Below are 24477 nucleotides of genomic sequence, written 5' to 3'. Positions count from 1 at the left end.
ATGCTTGAAGAAGATTTAATTTGTTCCAGGAAAAATAAAACGATAGCTTTTAGAAATTACGTTTTAGTGTCTTGCCTTAACCATGTAATTCGTTTTCGGTATTTGCGAAAACGTGTATCTAAGCACTTCGTCGAGGTAAATTTCTTGAACACAACAGTGTAATTGAACACGCAGTGAAAACGATTTTGGATACATTATTGTCATATCTTTATATACCAGAAAACGTGTTTTTTTTATCACGATTGATTTAAGTGTCGATACGGTCGATGTTAATATGTACATCACGAACGTGAAAAAAGTTTCATATAAATATACAATACGAAACAATTGGATGTTTACAAATGATGCAATATTGTTCAAGTGCACTAGATACATAGAGGCATGTTGGGTAGAAACCTCTTGATACCGAGCTATTTGTGTTAACGGAACTCTTCGTATAATGTCAGTGCATCTGCATTATTCAACTTCAACTGTATCAATTTCAATCAGATGGTGTAAAACCTCCCACCCTATCAAAGGCAAAATGTAGTATTTTTCAATATCACAATTGGTAAAATTAGCATGAAGCCTCTTTCGCCATAGTTACTTAGCTTAAATCTTAGCCAAGTCATAAACATTAAACGACAAAAACGCACAGACCTTAAAGAACAGCAAAAGTTAGATACCATAAACGGCCCATAAATAACTTAATTATTGTGACCATAAGCAAGTCTCAGAGCAAACCGGATTTACACGTTGTAAGCACTGCCGGTGTATTCAAACTATAGTGATATGGTTCTCTACCATAAAAGAGCATATATCTTATACTAAACGAACTCTGCCTTCAAACGTCAAAACGCTCTTCAGAAATCTTACAATAATAACATTTAAGTTCATTTTACCTTTATTCTAAAATCATTCAAAAGTATGCACATGCCTTCAAACGTCAATAAACTCATGAAAATCTAAGAAGAATAACCAAAAAGTTAATTTTACCTTTAATTAACTGCATTTCAAGAATTATATACAATGGTAGTCTTAACTTTACAAACCCTGTTATTTGATAATCTAGAATAAAGTTACATTGCAATATTCATATGTCAATTCATCAAAGTCAACCATAACATCTTCTGTAGAATACAATGTATTGGCTTTTATTTAAAATGGTAATTTTGTTATTGTTTTGTTGTTGAGACAATAGAACACAGTTAAGCAAACGCTGCACGTATGATGTAACTTTCAAAAGTGTTTCTGACATGTTCGATGCTAGAATTATGGCCATTTTATAGAAGTCATAAGCGCTGTCTTAGTGCAGCAAATTTGGAGATTATTATTCCAGATCGGTTGAAGTATTCTATATTCTTAATTCATTTCCAAGTGCCAGAGTGATTTTCTCGTTAAAGGGTGCCGTATTTCTGGCGACGTCATGAAATTTATTAGATATCAATATATATATATTATGTTTGTTTTTGTTTATTTGTGTTACAGCACATATCTTCAAGAGCACTGTGACGATTCAGAAGGGCTGTGCTAATCATGATAGTTTTTTGTACATTGTTTCCTTTATCTAATTTTGATTTTCACAGCGGCTGCCAATGAAGCTGGCGACACCAAACGCTCATAGCTTTGTTTCTATTCGCAGTCGATGAAGAACAGACGGGGACGATCCAGCCAGACGAGAAAAGTCACAATTTGTGGGTTGATCTGGAGGTGGAGGAGTTCTCAATATAATTAATTGACGTCCTGCGAACATACACACCAACATGCATCCTTCAGTGTTTTACTTTAAGCATATATTTCTTGTGTTACAGCTGAATATATCGAGCGAACGGTGACAATCCAGCTGGATGGGGAGGAGTTTACCATGGAATTTTTAGACGCCTTGCCCTGGGACGCACGTATTCACCCATTACACTCACTGGTCACACATCGTATTCAAGCTTAACAAAGATGATTAGTTCTTAAAGTCGTTTCATTACATGTAGGCAAATTGGCAGGTTCAATCACTAAATAATTAGTGATGTGAATAATGTGGTACGTTTTTCCGTTGCTAAAATAAAACCTATGTAAAAAGATATAATGAAGTCCTCTGCAACTAATTGTAAAAATTAAAAATCCGGTTAAGCCTTTTGTTCGGTCAAAGATAGGGGAAACGTTTATTGATTGGTCAAAAAAATGTCTGTTGACCAATTAGCAATTGCAAACTTATGAAAAGAGGACCTGCGGATGAGCCATCCAGTTTTAAGAAAACAATGGACCCAAATAGACAGGCCGACGGACAGAAAGATAGACGTATTGGTCTTATGTGACCTGTACAATAAACATCGTCAACAACACAATTCTTATTATGAACATCTCAAACAACGGTGTTCCTCAACGGAAATAATCGACTTCAATCTACTCATTATGGGAATGATTTGTTGAAAAGATGTTCCAATTAAATTCATTATATACTAATTTTCGTCTAGTATGTAACCATTGCTTTAATCAACTTTGTACTTTTAGGATGTGTTCGATCACAACATTGAAGCGGACGCGTATGTTGTGGTGTTCTCGGTTATAGATCGGGTGACGTTTGACGCGGCGGTACAGAGCCTTTACAAGCTCCGGCACGGTCTCAGCACTGACCGACCAATCATCCTAGTTAGTAACAAGATTGACCTTGGCCGGAAACGCAAGGTGAAGAAAGCAGGTAATATGTTTTTAAATGTTCTTTAATTTGCATTTTTTCGTAAAATTACTTACTTGCGTAGAAGTTATATCCCCAAAATACCCCGTCTAAGAAAATGAGTAGATGACGGTTTGCTTAAACACTTCTATGCCTTTCGCCGCCTTGTTGTCCTACCCGACATGTTGCTCAACCATAGAAATTCAAACTGAATCGAGAATGATCCGGAATAAAACAAATCATTGTGATAGAGATAGATAAGCAAAATCTTTTTTTTTTCATTTTCAATTCGATCTTTTGAAGAAAAAAAAATTGTAGCCTTCCATTGTCACTATTCTAAAAGAGTACGTAAATAGAATAGTATTCATAATGAAAATGGTTGTTCCAACGTCATATAATTGCAAACATTCTCATCCGTTTAACCATTTCTCGTTGGAATGAGCTTCATTTAAATGTTAATGAATCTGTACATATTTTCAAACAAAGACTTTCTTCATTTCATCGTAGGTAAATTGTACATGTGTATTTCTACTATGTGAAGACGCAATCAATCATACACGTATAAGAACAGATTGAAGGTTCCTACTGGGACACCTGCTTTTAATGAAGCAAATGTGGTCAACGTGGTCAAATTAAAATGACCACTATTTCTTACACTGCAGCATCTATCACCGGCAGAGACGCATCATTTTTCGAATTAAACAACTAATCAAGATATCACAATCCACAACCTATTATACAAATACAAATACAAACCGAACAAGTTCACAGATTTAAATCCTTTACAAAGAGAACCTTTTTTTGCGAAGCCTAGTTTGAATTCCCTTGATATGGAGAAAGGACGAGTTCACACATTATTAACTACTATTAATTTTCTTTCGTCATTCATACCAACTAAGATTGTCTTAAAATTTCTTCTCTTTTCATACCTTTCAACTAAACAACATCGAAACCGAGGCAATTACCCTTTCTGATGTATCATAATAACCATAAGCTTAAATATTCACAATAAGAATGAAACTAAATTATTTGATTTCTGCAATGCCATTTTTTATTTGTTAAAGTTATAATTTTACTTTTAACACTATGTACTGCATCACTTAGAAATGGAGAGAGGTAACATGATTTCCAGTCAGCCTACCCATCAACTAAACCGTATGGTTTCAATGTATTTTAATGAAATAAATAGTGCTTAAACTTAAAGCAAATAAAATAATAAATGCAATCCTTTGTTTCAGACGTGAATTCCATCTCTAGGACGTACGACTGCCTCCAGTTGGAGACGTCCGCCGCCCTCAATCACCACGTGGACGAACTACTGGTCGCCATAGTTAAGCACAGATCCGCCACAAGCTCAACCCGGACGTTCACCCGTCCCCCGAGGGGTACACCGAGCCCGAGATGCGGAAACGCGACTCAAAGGGCGCCACGGGCTTCTTTTTCAGGCTTTACCGGTGATTAAGCCGGAAGGGCCGGCCGAAGGCAAAATGAGGTGGATCTGATATCAAACCGAGTTGATTAAATGTGATGTAGAATTTATATTTACTTGTGAACTGTGCCCTTTCTGATGGAATTTCCATTATGTAATTGTTTAAGTTTAAACAATATAACTGTGCTTACTATATTGTCACGTAACGCCACCGCTCACTTAACTTTCGTGATAGTTCGTTCAGTAACCAACCAACAACTGTTCAAGTGTTCTAAGTCTTTATTGTTCCACGTTCTTTCTAAGTATAATAATCAGTATATAATACAGCATGGCATTTAAGGTAATCCCGCATCCTAACTGCCGTCCATTAAGGACCCAAGGCCGGTCTCCTTCCGTGCCTAACAAACTCTCCTAAGCCAACTCTGTTTTCACATCCCAAGTCATCTCTTTTATACTAATTTGTTGTCTACATATGACAGCTTTACAACCACAGGAATACACGTTTTTGTAATTAACATGACCATTTTGTACATTTGTACCAGGTCGGCTGTCAACCATTTTCATATTCAAATGTCAATCAAATATGCCCTACATTACTAAACATACAGTATGTAGACACATATCCATTTAATTAAATCTTAATTATATCTTAAATATAACGTATTACGTCACATTCTATTCTGTTACGTGACATTCGTCCTTTTTTTATCAAGATTTTTAAGAAAATCTTTGCGTCAACCCCAAACAATGGTTATAATTGAATAGATAAATAAAATCGTAAGTAAATATGTTTCTCAACCCCAAACAGGTAAATAATAGAAAAATAAAAAAGTAATTCCGACAAAAAAAAGATACGCCAAATAAAAATAAAAAAGTAATTCCGACAAAAAAAAGATACGCAAAAGAAAATCTGTGCCTAAATCCCAAACAATGATGATCAAGTTGTATTTCCGACAAAAAATACGCAAAAGAAAATCTGTGCCTAAATCCCAAACAATGATATCAAATTGTATAGATACGTATAGATACCGTCCCTTTTTAATGCAAGATTTTCTTTTCGTAAGCAATAGAAAGTAAACTGACACGTTATTTGTCAAAATGTCTGACATAATATAGACTAATTGGTAATTAGCCCTCAGGTAATTAATAAACATAGTTAACAATTAGAAAATAACACTGCAAATTGAGTACAAGTAATTATCACTGACAGTACTGTTGTCAAATTTGGTATTTAGTCAATGTTTTATGTAGCGCTGCTTTTCATGTTATCATTCTGAAGACAGGGAATCATCGTTGTTGTTGTTGCTGCTGCCGTGTTGTTGTAGCTGTAGAGTTTATAGCCAAGGGGTTGTTTGATTGTAGACTGTCCCCACCGACTCGAAATGTTCTGCCATTATACGACTGCTAATTCTTGAAGTGTACTTAGATAGATGTGTGCAAGTGTTCATGTTATTGAAGATGCTAACGATCTCAAGTTGGTGTTGTCCATCACACAGGAATCATCACGGTCCTAAAGACTTGATCATGTGACGTCAAGCCGAGCACAGGTCATACGAGAATGTGTGCTTAGCTCCTCTGGATATTCCGAAGTGTAACCAATTGGTTAGCACATCACATACGCAATACCAGAATATAGTTCGATCCTTTATGAAACACCGATGACCACTTAACACAATATCGCCACTAGGTATATTATCTCGATATCCGCTGAAGAATAATGTTGATATTGACTGTTCGTATCACGTGACATATTACCTGTACTTTTACCTTTCATTGACATAGGTGTTGCTATTACCATGAAATTTTGTGTTGATATTTTCAAGCAGGCTTATATTTTGAAAGTGGCCCCATTTATAATTAATTACTGTATCTGTGCGTAAGTATTCGTATGTTTGATTTTAATGAATGTTTGACCTAAGTTTTTTTTTTGTGAAACGTTTTGTTTTTATGAACAGCATTTTATTTTATTAAGAACCTTTTTATGCAATATTTTACAAAGCTTATATGTTAGCTCATAAGTAGTCCATTATTTTAAGAAAACTAATACATAAGTGATTCAATTAATTTATTAAATAACTCACACCCTAATGTGACTTCACAGGAGTCCAACAATTTTGTTGAAATTCAATATCTTGAACGTATCATCTCCAATCACTTTTAAGAAACCTGGTCTTTCTTGACCACTATCTTTGTTTATCTTTGTACAACTTTGTACATCTTCACAGTTATAAGAAAGCTAAACTCTAGCTTAACATGTTACCATCATGCTTATCATCGGATAACTTACAACTTTATAATTGATTCATTAGTTTTACCAAACTAATCTGTGAGTTACTTAAATAATTTAATTAGATTACTTACTACCTAACAAACAATTTTATTAGTGATTTCGAAATTGAAAATTACTTGCCGTATTCAGGCGATACACTTATATAATGACATCTAAGAAATTACTTTTCGTTTTGCACGCTTTCTCTCTCAGACCTTACTATGATCCAAACAATGATTTATTTATATGATTTTTACAACTTTAAAACCATCACCAATTTACTCAAAATTATATAAAATGATATATTGACAAAATACTACAATTATTTACAAGACTATAAACTTACTTAATTTTAATGATTTCATATCATTAATGTCAAGTTAATGACAGGTAACATTGCACTCATTTACCTATCTGATGTGTTTGACAATTATTTACAGTTACATGACAACTGAAGTAATAAAACCTGCCATTTTTCTCTTTCTTTGACATAAAAACATCACATATTTTAGTATCTTCAGTGTTTGCACTAAACCCTGAGTATAAGTCATTATTTTTTTTTGTATTTATGCAACTTTCATTAATGTTAGACCTGCTAAATAAGTTTACTCAAATTCTTTTAATTACATTTCTTTCCATGTTAATTATTCAATTAATGTCCTTAAATGACTTAGTTTTCTTTTTCATCTAGTTATTCAATAATGTACTTAAATGATTCTTCGTTTGCATTTAACAACGTTTTTTTCACACCTGTTTTACTTTTTTTATCGAATTTCTCAATATTTTTATCTTTGTTACCTTAAATACTCATTCTTTAGTTTATTCTTATTTAAATCAAATGGTTTTATTGTACTTAATAATGTGGAACGTTGTTACGTCAGAAATTAGATTACTTAGGGGTTCTTTCAAAAAAACAGCTTTGCTCTGATTGCATTTATTATCCAAAACTTTAAAATTTTGCCCCGTTAAATATCCCAAAATTATAGCAACACATGTCATATCTAGGCAAGAAATACAAAGTAATAAAACGTCACTAACTTTTGTCCCGTGGCCTGTTCGCGCTGCAATGTCCATAGTCGCTCGAACCGCAGTTGTCATCATGTACCTTTTTCTTTTACGTTTCAAATGTGATCCAATTGTTGTAAGTACTTCGCCGTTGTGTTCCACGTCAACCCTGTTCTTGAATATCTTCGGTCAGCAGGCGCCAAACTTTTACGTGTCACGTAACGCCACCGCTCACTTAACTTTCGTGATAGTTCGTTCAGTAACCAACCAACAACTGTTCAAGTGTTCTAAGTCTTTATTGTTCCACGTTCTTTCTAAGTATAATAATCAGTATATAATACAGCATGGCATTTAAGGTAATCCCGCATCCTAACTGCCGTCCATTAAGGACCCAAGGCCGGTCTCCTTCCGTGCCTAACAAACTCTCCTAAGCCAACTCTGTTTTCACATCCCAAGTCATCTCTTTTATACTAATTTGTTGTCTACATATGACAGCTTTACAACCACAGGAATACACGTTTTTGTAATTAACATGACCATTTTGTACATTTGTACCAGGTCGGCTGTCAACCATTTTCATATTCAAATGTCAATCAAATATGCCCTACATTACTAAACATACAGTATGTAGACACATATCCATTTAATTAAATCTTAATTATATCTTAAATATAACGTATTACGTCACATTCTATTCTGTTACGTGACAATATTCATACATTTTCGTGTCGCCATTACCATGTTTGTGATCTGTAAGACGTCTGTGCTGGAAGTGTATACACGACCTGTTGTGGAATTGTCCATTATTCAACAAGAAGTCAGCTCATTATCGTCACGTGTTCCCGTCCGCTGCTTATGATCGCCCATATATGTTTATAACTATGATTATATAATATGTGTTGTTTTTATGTAAAGGACGGTAAAGCGACTTGATTGTAACAATCCTTGATAAATATACCTAGTTTTTTATATATAATATGTATACACTGTGCTGCTTGTGGAGTTTTGTGCTGTTCTTCCATGTTTCTTGTTTGTGATTTTATGTTCTATGTCTTCGGCGTTTACCCATTGCCATTAAACCAGGTTTATGTTTAAACTTTTTTTAAACGCCTCATCGTAAGCATTGTATACATGGTCTATGGCTACTTAAGAAGAACTGTTGAATCTATAATGTTGCACTGGCTCAAAGTATTGCCGTCAACATCCATCCGTTGTGTGCCTTTGTCCGTCGTACATTTGACCTACAATGTTCCATCAAAATCTGCATTCGCCATCCTGCCAATATGACAAAAACATTGATTAGACGTGTTCTTACGTACCTGACGATACAAATCAAACTGTGACACTAATTGCACTTGGAAAAGCAGAGACATATTTCTTTTTTTAAAAAGGTCGTTTTGGAAATTTGTCAACGTCCATTTTTCTTCCGCTTTGCGGTAACAGATTTCGGTCTCACATGAGCATTGCTTGGCACCGTGCACTAAATTCAGTCTAATGAAATAAACAAAAGTATTTCAACTAGATAACCAATATGATTTGTATGTATAATAACTATTTGAATATTTTTGATTTCAATAATTTTTAAACATGCAACCTCTAGTGTGACAAAGAGTTACGGTGTAATATAACAATTGATGGCTTGCTCCCTGGGTAAATAGAAACTTAATCATTATGCGATATGTTTGCCAACCATTATTTGTCAGTTTAGCCAGCTTTGTTCAAAATAAAAGTGTACACATATTTTAATTCGTGCAACAGATTTGTCTATATCATGTTTTGTTGTTTGCAATTGTACGAACGTTGGTGTAATGACAGTTACACCCAATCTTTATTGACCGGGTCATGTCGGTTACGGAACTATTGCTATTAGACAAACGATTATAATTTAACATTACTTGTGTTTAGCGTCAATAATTTGCTTAGCTTTATTTCACATGTTATGATTTATTTTCTTCGCACCATTAAACAACACTTGGTTTTAAAAATTGGGTGTATTGTATGCTTCTTGGGTACTACCATGTTTGGTCAAGTGTCATTTAGTTTGTAGTTTGTTGGCTCTGTTGATGAAAGATTTGTATTCAATCGCCAGTAACTTGGGTGTTTGAAAACTGTCTGAAACTAGTGAAGTAAACCCTTGTCCAGCTGACAGTTTCAAGGTGGAAATGCCGGCATTTTTTAATAAAGATGTTTTGATGTACATGTAATCTGGCTGCGCTGTCAGAAATTTAAGTCTTAAATAAAGCGTTCCTAAACAGGGTCTTCGTTTAATACCTGGCTTGTCCCTGTATTTTCCATTTTATTTGAAACACACATAACAAGAAGAAATAAAGTATGATGTGAACGGTGTAATCCCCTATTCAACTTCTGTGAAAGCTCAACAATTGCCAGAAATTAAGAAATGTATGACATGAATGTAATCAATAAAGAATAGAAATAAACAGGTTTGATGAACAGCACGTAGCAAGGTCGGATACCCTACAAAACTCCCGAACATCTGAAACAAATTAGGTGAAATGGGAGAAAACGATGCAACTTAAGCTCGTTATTTCAGCCTCGATTTACGTGCAGCAGCATAAGCATCGCAATTATTGGTCAGTTATTGATTAGCGTGATTAATTCATCATTACAAGGAATGTCTCTAGTAAATTGTTGAAAACATAAAGATGAAAGTCCAAAAATATTGAAAACACAGTAAATGACCTTTGAGGCAATCGAAACATTTTGTGAAATATTGACCACGTTCTTCAAAAAGATATTGGTATTTTAAAACAATTAGAATAAAAAAAAGTTTTTCGCATTGGTGATTTAATGTTATGAGATGAGATGCAAGATCGACTTAATAAATTCGCGTACCTGGCATTTATCGCTACATGACTGGTGTTCTTTGTGTAGCGAGTTTAATGTATTTAAGACGTTACATGTTTATATTTCTATTTCTATTTTGTTGTCTTCGCTTCAGATGATAGCAACAAAGTAGAAATTAACGAAGTAGATAATTTGAAGGCAATTGAAAAGAGGTTAAAATGATGTATATCAAATGCCAAGATGAATTCGTGCAATCATAATTAAATTGGCACATGCACTGCGTGTTTCCTCTAATTATTATTTAAAACGGCTACAAAAATGAATGCGCTTTTGACGACAATGCCTCCTTTTAATTTTGCTGCGCAGTCTGGTGAAGTTAATCCCGAGGCGGCATACTTCATCGCGCATGTGGAAAGAAGGGTAAGCGAATGAAGGAGGCCATATTTTCAAGAAAGGCAGAACTAGAACTATTCGTATTGCTTGATCTCTCCTTCATGTTTCAAGTAAACAAGAACTGACATTTTCAATAAGTACATCCTTTTAATATCAACATTTGCCATAAATGCACCAACTGAACAATTTATCGCCTTTCCTAGGATTAAAAGAAAACATGCCACACACTTATTTTTTCAGGTGGATTTGTTTTTCAAATAGCTGTATATTATGGACAATGCTTCATATTCAGCTGAAATCAACAAAATGTTGATATCAAATTCATAAATTGAGCATAATGAAAAGCTATGCTGTTTATTTTTTGTTCATACAATGAACGAACATTAAAATGCCGCTAAATATGTTTCTCAATGAAGTTGCTTTTAAATATCTATTTATAAACATATATCCCTGAAGGGAAGCATGCTTGGAGCGATATTGGCTACGTTGCATATCAAGAGATGTTATTTGTGATTAATATTTATGGTGTGATTTCTTTACCCAGTTTTAAACATAAGGTTAAAACGTTCAAGTGGTGATATATGATTGATGATAATACTCCACAGGGATCACGTAACAATTCTGAAAAGAATTGTGAGAGTAAATACACTGAAGCAAATCTTATATCCAGCATATCCATCATTATCTTTATGTGACAGGGCTTATTTAAATAACGTTTCAAAGTCAGTGTCGATATTCGTAAAACATGTTCTGTCAGTAAAGCTTTGAGCAATTGTTGATTTATGTATTTAAAATTGATACTGCATGAATTAAATAGAGGATTTTTGTTTATTTCAGTGTAAGATCGTATTTTATTTCACGAGTGTCATAGAAAAACATATTTTCAAGAGTGGCGAAGTGATTACTTTCGGAGTTTTATTAGTATTTTAAGTTATTTTCCCAATAACCCCCTTTTTTAGAAAGAGTGTTATTTACGCCGCTACCCGTGAGACGCCCCTTTCGCAAAATTATAGCTGATGACGTAGCTGTCAATTTCCTATTCCTGGTTTCTTGAGAAAAAGTTTTCTGATAATTGGTTTTATTGTTTATTATTCGCTCGTTTTTTAGTGCAAAGATTTTATAAACATTCATCAATGAAGTTTAATTAGTGCATTTATGTTCCAAAAAATAACGAAAGCAATTTAATATTAAACGGGGCATGAATACATGACCAAATTACTACGCCGCCATTTATTGAATGAACATTTGAAAGGTCGAACGTGTTAGCAAAACAATTGAGGGTACTCATTGGATTTAAAACATTTTTCTTAGATTTAGAGTGTGTTTCATAATACATGGGTATTCAGTAATCTCACTGTCAGAGACCAGTTTGTTTCGCTTAAAAACAGGTCGTTATCTTGGTAAATAATGAAGAATGAGCTAGGTTGTTTACACAATTTGAGGCGTGGGTGGGGTAAAAGTATCATCCGTTATTGAGTTAATCTGTAAATTGTTGTGTGAATTTTCCGGGAGGTTCGTTTTACGTATTACAACGACAAACAGGTCAAAATACATTTGAAAGATGAAATAACATTCTATTTATGTTCGAGCACTTGTTTTCGTCTGGAATAAGTTGTTTGTTATTAAAGCATATGTTCGAACAATCAGCTTCAAATATCAAGCGAACGGATGGAAAACGGATTGCCATTTTTTCAATAAACGGTTAGTTAGTTTATTTCCAAATATATCTGTATTTAAATTAAAGTAACATTTTCTTTACATTTCAAATATTGTTTTGGCAACAGTTTCTGTTTTAAAGTCGAGTGTTTTGTTTTTATGATGGGGAAATAGCTAAAAAGGTTTTAAAAAGGTTTTGTCCGGATGGAAAACACATTAAATATTAACAGAGGATACACCTTTGTGTACATAGGGCTGTGCATAACATAAACGTTTGAGCTAAACTGCGAGTTGGAGAGATTGGGGTCTGTTGGGACAATGTGGTCGCGTGGCAGATAACATGAAAAAGACAACAAGAAACTTCCTCTAGCACATACGGAAAAGGCAGGAATGTGTGACATATTTGTGTGAAATATTTGTTTTTAGTTCCATTATTCTTTCCCTGATGAACACTGTTAATGTTCAACGTCCTTATTGCCTTATTGTTTTTTTTTCGATGCAACCGTCTCCCTCCGGAGTTCGTTACTTTCAGATAGCGATTATCATATGTTTGGCTAGATGCAACGTTGCGTTGGTTTTTTTTTAAAACGGCTGTGTTGTCTTGTGAATAACATGCCTGGTGGTTGATGTTCGAGTGATCGTGCCAATATTTTAGATATTGCGCCATGTGTTTTGTGAAGGTCTTTCCTTCAAGATAACATTTTTATTTACATAACTTTAAGAAAGCTTGCCGAAGGTAGAACAAACAATGAAGTGAAACAAATTCGTACAAACAAATCTTAATCGTGTGCTTTATAATGTTGTAAACTCAGTTTAACTTCCTAGTCGTCGACTTAATGAAATGCGTCGTAAAATATTTGTAGCGTGCGTGCGTCTGTTCTATATTATGTTTCAGGTCTCCAGTTGACCTAGGTAATGCTAGGTTGCCGCAAATAAATGATTAATAAATAAATAAAACGATAGTTTTGTAATAGTTGCGACACGAAGTAAAATCTAAATACTTAAGAATTGTCGGAATGAACGAAGCGAACGAGCCTTAGTTATTTCGATATAACTTTATGTCATCTTACTGACTTAGAATACAATTTTATTGGCTGACACATTGTCTACGCAAAATCACAGTGAGTGTGTATCGAGTATTGACATTCCGTACTGTGTGGGTAGGTGAATTATACAGATGCAACGTTATGTCGTCCCATAATCCTATAGTCCTTGGTATTTCGCTGGTGATGTGAGAATATTCGAGTTAAAACAATACCGGTAGGTCTTTAAGGGCTTCTCATTTTATAAGGCATCTATGATCTTTCATCAAAACATTTTATAGGTTGCTAAAATAGATACATGGCAACAATAAAAACTTAAAAGCTTAAGGCAATATGGCCTTGACGGACACTTTCTTTGTCGGACTATTATCAACATCTTAATTTGTTTGGCTAGCATCAACATCTCAAAAAATAGACTTGCAAATCTCAAATAACAGATATATAAATACGTAATATATCAAGAATCTGTAAAAAAATAAACGCTGAAATGATAAAACTGGTATCAATAAAATATAAACTGTTTTAACAAAAGTACGCAATAGCATACGGTATTACTCACCCTCACCCTTTTACAAAACTCTTTATTCCATTAAAAGTCATGTTAATGATGAAATAATGACCGTTTACATCATCACACTATCAACAGTAATCCAGTACCCAAAACATACTGTGAAAAATCAGCACAAATATTGCCATCAAACTACCTTATCTCTTATGCATTTGTATCACTTTGTACTGTATACAATGTTCATCAGATAATCAGAAATGATGCTGGTACTGACCGCAACATTTAGAATTTCCATGAAACTGACCTCACCTCCTTGTTTGGTGCCATGTTTGGTGCCAAGCTGCAGGTCGAGGGTCCTGGGTCGCAGCTTCATGATGAATATGCATGGGAGTTAGTCGGATATCGAAAGCGTTGACTTATTTCCTGGGTAATGTGTGGGTTTTGGTCTCTATTATAGGATCAAGATGGATTCTTTCGATTTCCAGACTATTTATTTCAGTTGTTAAGTCCGTGTTTTCTGCTTGTACATTTCTTATTTTGAGTTCATTGTCAGCAATCGTATCAACATAATCATAACACATAGTTCTAACTTCATTGTGTTCATCTAACAATTCATTGTACGTTTATTAAAGAACAGTATGTAAACATTTAAATTCAAACTTTTGCCTTTTGGACAAAATGTCATTTTGGAGGAGTTTGGTCAAGTTTTAAAGCTTCTCATCTTTACATGTATACATTATGGTTCTACAACGGACATTTTGATATATTATATATATTGCTGCATGAAACCCGTCACTGTGTGATCCTTATAAATTTTGTTTAAACATTTTGCTACTGAGCTTGTTTCTGTAGCTTTTCGCATAGATATTATGTCTGAAGATATTTTCGTGAAAAGATTCTAATTAAAGGGTCAATTTGCTAAAGCATGAATTAATATATGTATATGTATAAAATAGAATTTAACTATAAAATATATACATAGTCTAATACATGTGTCCATATAATGTCTAAGATGGTGTGTGTACAATACGTTTGTGTGTACATTGTGATTTATAGCCATTTTATTTGGACATTTTAATTGTATTTTATGTTTGTATGTGCTTTTCTTCATTTATGCGGATACACTGAATACAGTTAAAAGTTCATAAAACAACACTGACAGATTGCACATACATTAAAACATCTTCACTCATAAATATCTATATTGACGCATTGAACTTTCGGCAAACAGGAGTGACTGGGGTTTAGACAACTCACATGTTTTTTTACTCATCTTAACACAGAATTAAATCCCAAAATATGTCCATGTCAACACGATCTAATATTAAGTGTACATGTTGCATCACTGTCACATTGTCTCAGTGAAGTTTTGGTTAAACATTCAGAGGTTAGGGAGAATCACAAATTGTTTCGTTAAAAAAAATATTTACGCTAATAAGACGTTAACGTCTTGATAATATATGTGGAAAGGTAATGAACGTGTTTAGATATATAATTATGCATCCAAGGTCGTGGGAAATTCGAGCAAAGCATGGTTTCAATAAAATCGAGAATTTCCATCGTTTTATGTCAAATAATTAACAATAATCTTTCCTGATAATGATCATAGAATCACCTTATCTATTAACTATCCAATATATGCGATGCTTTAACCGCTGAAAATAAAAAGGAGGTTTGATCTTAACGAGCTAATGTTTCCTCCTTTCCTCTTGTTAGGTCTAATTTTTTCCAGATGTTCGGGAGTTTGGCCTTACTAACTAAGGTCGATTTTCTCATTATTCATATGTTGTTGTTTTTTGTTCTACCGAATGATTTCACAACCTGAGTGTATGTAACCTTGAATGCAGAATTCACACAGTTATGAAAGCCTCCTGGTTATTTGTTTTATTTCTTGCCCAATCTTCGGTTTAAGCAGAACTCATATATGCCATGAGACGCCTCCATTCAATGAGTATACATATGAAGTGGTTCTGAAAGATCTTTATTCAGAATTTGTGATTCTTAGAATGTCAATATATACGGTAATGACATTCTCAAGTTACTGTACATGGAAAATAAATGGTCAAGAAATAAAACTTCAGGGACTCTGCTTTTGTTGAAAATGTCAAGCAATCCCAGCAGCGGTCCTGTTTCACAGCACAAGGCCAAACACATACTCAACCAGAGGCATACACGACAACACGCACAGTCCATATAAATAATAAACACCGCTTTCTGGAAGTATATACCTGTTGACAGTTAACTATTGTAGCACCAAAAAAGGTAGATAACAACAACAAAAACGAATCACACTCTCGACACACACAAACGAACAAAGTAAGAACATTTTATTCTAATTACGTATCTACAATAAATTGTTAAACCACCAATCTTCGCAACATTTATCATACTAATATTCAATCACGATTCCACGAACACGAACGTCGGTCCAAGGACGGTATTTAAGTTGTCTAGATAATTTTGCATTGTCTAATGCCAAGGAAGCTGCTCTTGACAGTTATATTGCATTCTTGTATGTGTTGTTCAACGATTCTGTGCAGCAATAGGGGGGCGGGGGTACTTTTCTGCAAATTTAGACTCCTTTGATTACATTTTGTTAAATATAACTATTTGTATCAAGTTGAGCCAAGCAAATACTGAAAATATAAAGTCAATGTTTGTATATAGGTAAACATATACATGTTTAGTAGTTAAACAAAGAAAAGACAGCATATAATCAGTTTAAAATCATTCAATCTTAAAAGTAAATAGTCTTCTTATGCCGGACATAGTCGATATACATGGTACACCTTCCGTTATTCATGCACAAGTACCGTGGGATAATAAACTGGCATATTTGTTTATATGTAATTTACCTCAGTGCCAAAAATACCCTCATGCCTCCGAACTAAAAAGTACGGGGAGGAAATTATGTGTGCATCAACTGCATATGAATAAAGCTTTCACCAAGATATGCTTGTCATAATGTACGAATCATTCAATGCATCATTTTAACAAGGCATCATAATTTGCGAATGGTTGCAAAAGAATAGCACATTATGTCAGAGTAAAGTCGCAATAAACATTTGGCATATGTAATTAACCGATATCTACACTTTGCGAGGTCGGTCATAGACATTTCGTCAGGAACGTTATTCAAACAATTACAGGTGCCTTGCCTGCTGGAAATATAGAAATACGTAATAAAATGTCCATACGGAAAATGTGGTGGTGGCGGCGGCGGTTAAGAGAGCTTGTTGAATTTATTACCCTGTAGAGAAAACTGTTAGTTATTGAATTCTAAATCGCAAGTTATAAAAATATCTTTTGTCATCGAAGGTTTAAACGCTCCTGGCCGAAATTTATTTATTTTTGTTTTCACTTACAGGTTATCTAGAATGTGTAGAAATAAACGGCTCAATGTGACGCTAAACTCAATCTTGGTCGAAACGGAAATAGGCCAAATGTTTAATAATTCCTTTTATATATTTTTAAAGTCTAGCCCATCAATATTGAAGCATATTTCTATACGATTTAAATCATATTCTGAAAAAAACAACAACTGCATTAAACCAACTTAGACAAATCGTCAAAAGATGATAACCAGATACTCCAATATAAATATAAATAAGTGTTGATGACATTTTTTTAAAAGAAGGCATGTTTAAAAATCTTAAACCATTTCATAGGAATAATCCGCTTCACCGTTATGCAAATTTTTAAGCACATATTTAATTGAGAATTTCTGGATTTATTTTTAAGTAGAAACACAACAGGAAGTAAACTTTAGCAGCATTGTATTAAGCATATGGAGTCTAAGAACTCTTCTACCTCTTACAATATTTGTTGTACAGTTTGACCGTTATTTAAATGTTGAAAGAAGAATAACACGTATTGGGATAAAACTTAAGTTCAGCACAAAAATACACGCACGGATGATGCTAAATTTACAACAAAACTTATTGTGTTCACCATTTAGTTAAGTTAAAACACCACAGGAGTCGGAGTTGTTTTCTCTACACATTTTGACTATCTATCGCTTGAGTGAATCGTTCGTTTTAATGTTTCTTGTAAGGAATGGTGTACATTGTGTTTTTTTTAATTTAGTTGTGGTTTTATACGGAATATAAATATAAAAGTGCAATATCAAATAAGACATTCGTGTTATGGCATCAAAACTAGGAATAAAAAAGATGTGGTGTGCAGTCCATGACCCTCGCTAGTAAAACGAAAGAAGAGTATTTGCAGCCATGCATTGCCGTTTGTATGTTCTAGAAAGCCATTTGTTTCCTATTCCTTCAGTGCCCTTAAAAGTGAAATACATACGATGATATTTGATGTATATTTGCAACGGACATTCTCACATATGTTATGTACGTGAAATTCTATCCGCGTTTAATTTAATTTTAAGAAGAGCATATTTTGTACCTTTATTTTAAACAAAAGAGATACAAATTCAAGAGATGTTCATTTAAACAATATCCCTTTGTTTAAAGGACCATCTCTTGCATTTTCTATACTGCGACCGTCTACACATATGTGGACCTATTCCAGTCAAGTGAGGTTAAACGCTCGTATCCCCTCAAAACTTATGTGCAAAGTCAAAAAGTTGTATTTTTAATTATGTCAAGAATTTGAATCATCAAACGCTTCAATTGCTTTGATTTGTTTTCATGAACATTGTTGACACTTTCAGTGTATTGTGCTTATATGGTCTAATCTGAGTACTACTAGGAAATCGGACTCAAAACAGCTACGATACGCTAGATTGTTTTCTAAGGCCATGACAGGAGTCCAAGTATATTTTGGACTTAATGCGACTCTTATCAGGTAGGTTGCCGTTTTAGTCTATGGCCTTACATTACCTGTTCTTTTTAATCTACCACGTTCCAATATGTTATCAAGGGACTCATCGAATACATAGTATTTTAATTTGTTGAAAATAGAGAAACGTCTTAACGCACTGGTTGAATTAGCCTATCAAGGTTTGGCTGGTATATTGTTAAACATAAACAACGTGTATATATGACATTTATAGATGACAGTCTAATTGATATTTCACAGAGGAAATCCATAGTAATTACTGCCACTTTAGTTAGAACAGTATTTATCTGTTAACGTTAAGTAATATGTAAAACAATATGTTTTATTACTTCATATATCTTATTAAAACGAGGAACGGTTTAACATTAACATTTATATTGAAGGATTGGGGTTTAAGATAAAATTACATTAGGTATAAGGAACAAAGGAATGTACTTCTGACTGACAGCACACTGTTATATTTCGCTGAGAATCACAGTCGCAGTCCAAGTATAGAATGCATGTGCGATATCACAATGAAAGTGATTAATATGATATCGGAGAGCATACAATTACAAGTCCTTAGAGAAATTTCGCAATCTTCTTTAAACTCAACAGCAAACTTTACTTGTACGCGTAGCTTCAGGTGAAAGTACACGTACACGTCTTGTTTTGCAACCACTTTAATATTTTATTCTCAAGTGGACACCTGCCTTCGTACGTCAAAAAGCTCTTGAAAATATCAGAAGAAAAACCTTAAAGTTTTTAAAACGTTGAGAAAAGGCATTTCACGTTATGACTTTGTAGTCTGCACATTACTCAACTTCTCCTTGGATCATTGAAGATAATATTTTAAACATTAAATTAATTTGGCAATATCAATTTGTTAATAATCATCTAACTTTAAAATATTCTTTAGTATACAAAGTTTTGAATTTAGTACTCAAGCTAGCCTCATTTCAATTAGCTGATTGCTTTAGGGACAATTAAACCCCAATAATAAAAGCTGCATGATTTTTGTAACTATCAAAGTGCATCTGCCTCCACAACCAATCTGTTAGAAAGAGGATCGAATAGAATCATTAAATACAGGGATGTTTCCAAAGAAACACTTATAACTCAAAAAAGAAGAAAAAGTCGATATAAAGGGTCCATATTACAACTGGAAAAGTTTGCAAATTGAGCAAGGTTGCAATACAACAGACATTTAATATATACCTGTATTATATATGAATAAAGTATAAGATTCGACAAATACTTAGTGACATTGTGTGGTATTTGCGTATTCGATCAGTAGTATATTGATGATCTTTAATACAAAATTAATAGTGACTCTTACTCATAATACTAACGGTTAAGTGAATGTCATTGGATGTCATTGAATCCCAGGTATTCGACTTTACCAATCGCAAAATGATATCTTTACATGGTTGGGATTTCCATGTACATTTGTACGGGTCGCCTTATGGTGTTTATCATTTCTATATAATGGTCATATTGGCATTTAACCACTAGACTGGTTAAATTTGCTTTGATTCGTAGGGTCCAGTAATACCAGACTGTATTGCACTCTGGTTAATCTCATCTTATTTCTGATAGAAGTCGACGATTGTATCATTATTAGGGTATATATTTTATTATTTTTTATTTGTTTCGTTAGACCTCATCGAAAGCATCGCTATGATTCAGAAGGGCCGAACTCGCCAGAATACTTTGTTTGTTTCATGTACCTGCTTAATTTGTTTTACAACGATTACCAAATCCAATAAAATAGACGACATCATACGCTCATATCTTAGTGTATATATACAGCTGACGACATAGAACTGGAAGTAACGATTTAGCCAGATGGAAATGTTTCACTTTCTTGTTTCCCCCGTACCTTTCTATATCCATTGTTAAAAAAGAATCAAAATTCCAATCCTGCGTTGTAAGTTGTGAATCAATTTGCAATATTTTATACATATTTCTCCTGTGCTTCAACTGACGACATCGAGCGAGCGGTGATGATCCAGATGGCCGGGAAGGAGCATATCATGAAATTTATAAAAGTCCTGCGTATTCACACACCAATGTGTATAACTCTGTCGTTTATTTGTACATCTTTCGTATTTGTTTCAGCTGATGACATCGAGCAGACGGTGACAATCCTGCTATGCTGGGAGGAGTTTACTATGGAATTAAGCGACATCCTGCCCTTGGACGTAGGTATTAACTTATTGTATACACCGGAAACCTGTAAAACAAAGATGCATAACTTTAAAATTGACGTTTGAAGGCGTGAATCAGCTACTATATTACAAATATGCGATAAGTTTAAGCATTTAAAATTGAAACATCAATTTTCATCAGTGTTTTTGATAGCATTGCGATAGCTTATGACATATCCGAGAATTTCTAACCAATACCACCGATGATGACATTTACGTCTGTGTGATTTTGATGAAGACAGCCCACAGAGAATACCTACCAGTATATATCATAAGCGTTTATATTTTGTATAAAGGTTACGTCCGAAAATCCTAAACACCGACCCCTCCTTGCAGCTGCTTCAACGCGGTAATCAGTAGCTTCAACGCGGCAATCAATTATACATTTAAATTGATTTATTGAAGTTTTAAGGTAATGAGATGAAATGAAGTCAGACACGTGGCATTTACCGCTACATGTGGTCTCTGTGTAGTTTCATTTACTTAAAAAAATGTTTATATTTACCCATTCTTTACGCTCCAGATGATGGAAACAAAGCAGAATTTAACGAAGTTAATAATTAGAATTCAGTTGAAAAGGGGTTTATCGAAACAAACTATGTATATTAAATGCCAAGATGAACTCGTGCAAAGATAAACAACTGGCACATGGCCGGTGTTTATACCGTTTCAATAATAAGGAATAACTTCTAAAATAAATGCATGTGTTTTTCCAAGAAAAACACCTTTTAATAAATTTACGTAGTATGGTAAAACGAACCATGACACTAATATATTTATAGTATACATTGTTGGAATGCTGGAGTATCTTTATGGCTTTCGTTAACTTACACGAACTGAAATTTCCAATTAAAAAAATCCGCTGGACAACTCAAGATGCCATTCATCGCGGATCTCACAGCATGGTTGCTACAATTTGTTTTTGACATATACTCCACCGATCTTTGGAGGTACATTTTACCTTTGGGCATCTCAATTTGTTATAATCACATAACAGCCATCAAAGGGTGCGAGCAAACCAAATTTGCATTAAGTAAGTCAAGTGATATGCAAGTTTCGATGTGACATTGTGGGCGCTAAATGTAGACTATACGTTTGGTTTCATGGTATTTGTTATTGTGATAAATGCTCTTTTGCTATATCAAAATGGATTAAGAATATGTCAAAAAGGTTAAGATGTACATACATTTCGATAAATTTACATAACATAGGTATATTTCGACTAGGACTTTAAACAAATATGATATTTGTTAAATTTAGATAAATAAATGAATACTATAAATATTTTTATACTAAGCAGCTAAAACATCTTGTTTTAATATGATTTAAAATTCACTTAAGATCCTTTTGTAATACTGTAATTCTGTTGAAATTCTAACATTCCTCTCAATACAATGCGGTTTGTTTATTCAGATCATTGGTATCTTGCTAATTGTTGAGTAAATAATCATGTGAATTTTCCTTTAAATATCCTTAAATTCTCATTTGAAGATAAATACATAAACTTGTTATAACTACTTTGAATTTCTTTCCCCATATATACTTGAGAGTTTAGAATAATCTTTAATATCCAAGGTGTGTGTCACACTTAAGTCCAAACTAAAACCATTAAACATTAAATTTCTAACTGTTATTTTAACAACACCTGGGATTATTATTCCCCAAAGGCTTTCTAGCAGATGCACCCTGATTATTTTGAGGGCAATTGACCAAAGGTCAAGTTAATGTTGACCTTAAGCTGAAAATCAGTTTCCGGTCAATATCTAGACAACGCTATGGGCCAGGGATATTAGACTATGTAGGCATGTCGGTCATGAGCAGCAGACGAGGCCTATTGCTTTTAAGAACAATGGGTCAAACATCAAGGTTGTTGAGACAGTAAGGTGGTATTACGCAGCAAAATTGAAAACCCCGCTAAGGCCTATGGATCTCAAACTTGGTAGAGGCCCCTCAAACAAATTGATATGTTTTAACTTTGAACGGGCAAGAGCGATTTTCACGGATAAGACTTATTAGGAATATATTATTTAGGTTTATAGTATGTGGGTGAGATAATTATTTAGACCAGTCATAATGTTTATGATAATGTTATACGAGATAATGGAATGCTGTAAATGTTACACTCTGGAGCAGGAATGTATCGTTTATTAACGTTGTATTGTTTTAAGGAACATCATCGCTTAGTGAAATAGTTTTCACTAGTCCTCACTGCCAGCGGCATTGTTTTGAATTGTTGTTAAGAAAACATTTCATTTCGAAAAAATAAACATCCTTTAAACCCGTTCGTTTAAACTTTGGTGTGTTGATGTATGTTATAGATTTTCTTAAATCATCGTTATGTAGGGATATCTAGAGACTGTATGTACAGGTAACTGTTTTTCACAGAAATACCTTACGCATAAATTTACAAAGTATTTAAAGAGCTTTATGCTTTATTAAGCCATTGGCCTTCATGATGAAGCGCATCTCATTACTTTTCAAGCTTTGCGATTCATCATACAGTGGAATTAAGAAATGAAGCTGCAAAATGCTCTCTAAATACAACAAGTCATGTTACATTGAAATGACATAATGTGCCTGCAATTTCCATCCTTTAGTTTCACGCAGGAAGGATACAATGTTTATTCACATTTTCTCTGTGCTAAAATACCATAAAACATATATATGCTTTGAATTTTTTAGTTGTAGATGGAACCATAACTAATTCTACCACCAGATACGTATATAGGGGTTTTGTATACGAGTTGCGTTCGTCGCCCCTGGCTCCGTCACGTCGCATCACAAAGAAAATGTGTCGTATGTTATTCCTAAATAATTGCATCTACGTTTATTTGTATAGGTATCTTTTGCACAGATGCGGTTTCATTAAATCTTACAAGAGTTACGGTCCTTGAATTAGTCTGAAAACATTGTGCCGCATGCAGCATGAATTGTATCAACACTTCATCGATATGTTAGCCAGCATGGGTGGTGGTACACCGCCTATCTCTGTCATATTTCACTAAAGCTAACATGAGTTATGACCCTTGACAAAGAAACATATTGTCTGGGGAGCTTTGTTAAATGCATTACATTACAAAATGATAATAATGCAAATGCTCATTACCCTATTTCCAAAACACGACACTGAACCATTCCTGTGTGCAGGTTGCGGTTCTGAGGTTATTCATCAGGCCTGTAATAGCTCTTCTTAAAAATCAGCTTTAAATACGCATTCATGTATTGTTGGAAACACTAAATGATAATAAGCAACTCCTTCTTCACATTTCAGAAACATTTAACTCCTACTTCTGTTTCTGTTAGGCGTGACCGACACATCGATATGTCCAGGAATATTTCTAGCTTTACCGGTCATAAGTCTTGTACGTATTCGTTTACGTAGGAGTACTCTAAGAACTGCTTGTAACTAAATATATAAGACAATTATCCTTTCCTGATTTAATCAAATCTGCTTTCCCCTATGCCGCCACCACAATCAACGTTTTCAGTCGAATTTTACTTTTGATTGGCGCAAGGAAGTATCAAGCATTTGCCATATAATCTAGAAGAAAAATATTGGAAGAGGTTAGACGCACCTATTTCCCACATACGGTATAATTAGTAAGCCAAAGCAGTAGTGAACGTTTTCGAGCATGGCACATCAAAAACTACTGCCCTCTCGCCAGCCAATGTCCCTGTAAAAACATTTACATTTCAAATTGGTAGCGTTTCATATTCAAAAATAAGCATA

General features: G+C 34.1%; 1 protein-coding gene across 1 annotated transcript; it reads left to right on the top strand.

Annotated features, from left to right (window-relative positions):
- Positions 1 to 381: 381 nt before the first annotated feature.
- On the top strand, positions 382 to 21311 carry LOC128244511 (GTP-binding protein GEM-like). Its single transcript, XM_052962513.1, has 6 exons — positions 382 to 388; positions 1622 to 1689; positions 2485 to 2671; positions 3886 to 4032; positions 20659 to 20745; positions 21271 to 21311. The coding sequence occupies exons 1-6, from the start codon at positions 382 to 384 to the stop codon at positions 21309 to 21311; spliced, it is 537 nt and encodes a 178-aa protein (XP_052818473.1).
- Positions 21312 to 24477: the final 3166 nt, after the last annotated feature.

The sequence above is a fragment of the Mya arenaria genome, chromosome 8 (assembly GCF_026914265.1).
Source record: "Mya arenaria isolate MELC-2E11 chromosome 8, ASM2691426v1".
NCBI lineage: Eukaryota > Metazoa > Mollusca > Bivalvia > Myida > Myidae > Mya > Mya arenaria.
The sequence above is the reverse complement of the archived record's forward strand: the minus strand, read 5'-3'. Positions and strand labels throughout refer to the sequence as shown.

What these genes read in the sequence shown, in the direction of transcription:
- LOC128244511 (XM_052962513.1), top strand. An exon ending in ACGCAAGGTGAAGAAAGCAG is followed by an intron (nt 2,672 to 3,885) that starts GTAATATGTTTT and finishes CCTTTGTTTCAG; the next exon opens with ACGTGAATTCCATCTCTAGG. An exon ending in GTTCACCCGTCCCCCGAGGG is followed by an intron (nt 4,033 to 20,658) that starts GTACACCGAGCC and finishes TATTTGTTTCAG; the next exon opens with CTGATGACATCGAGCAGACG.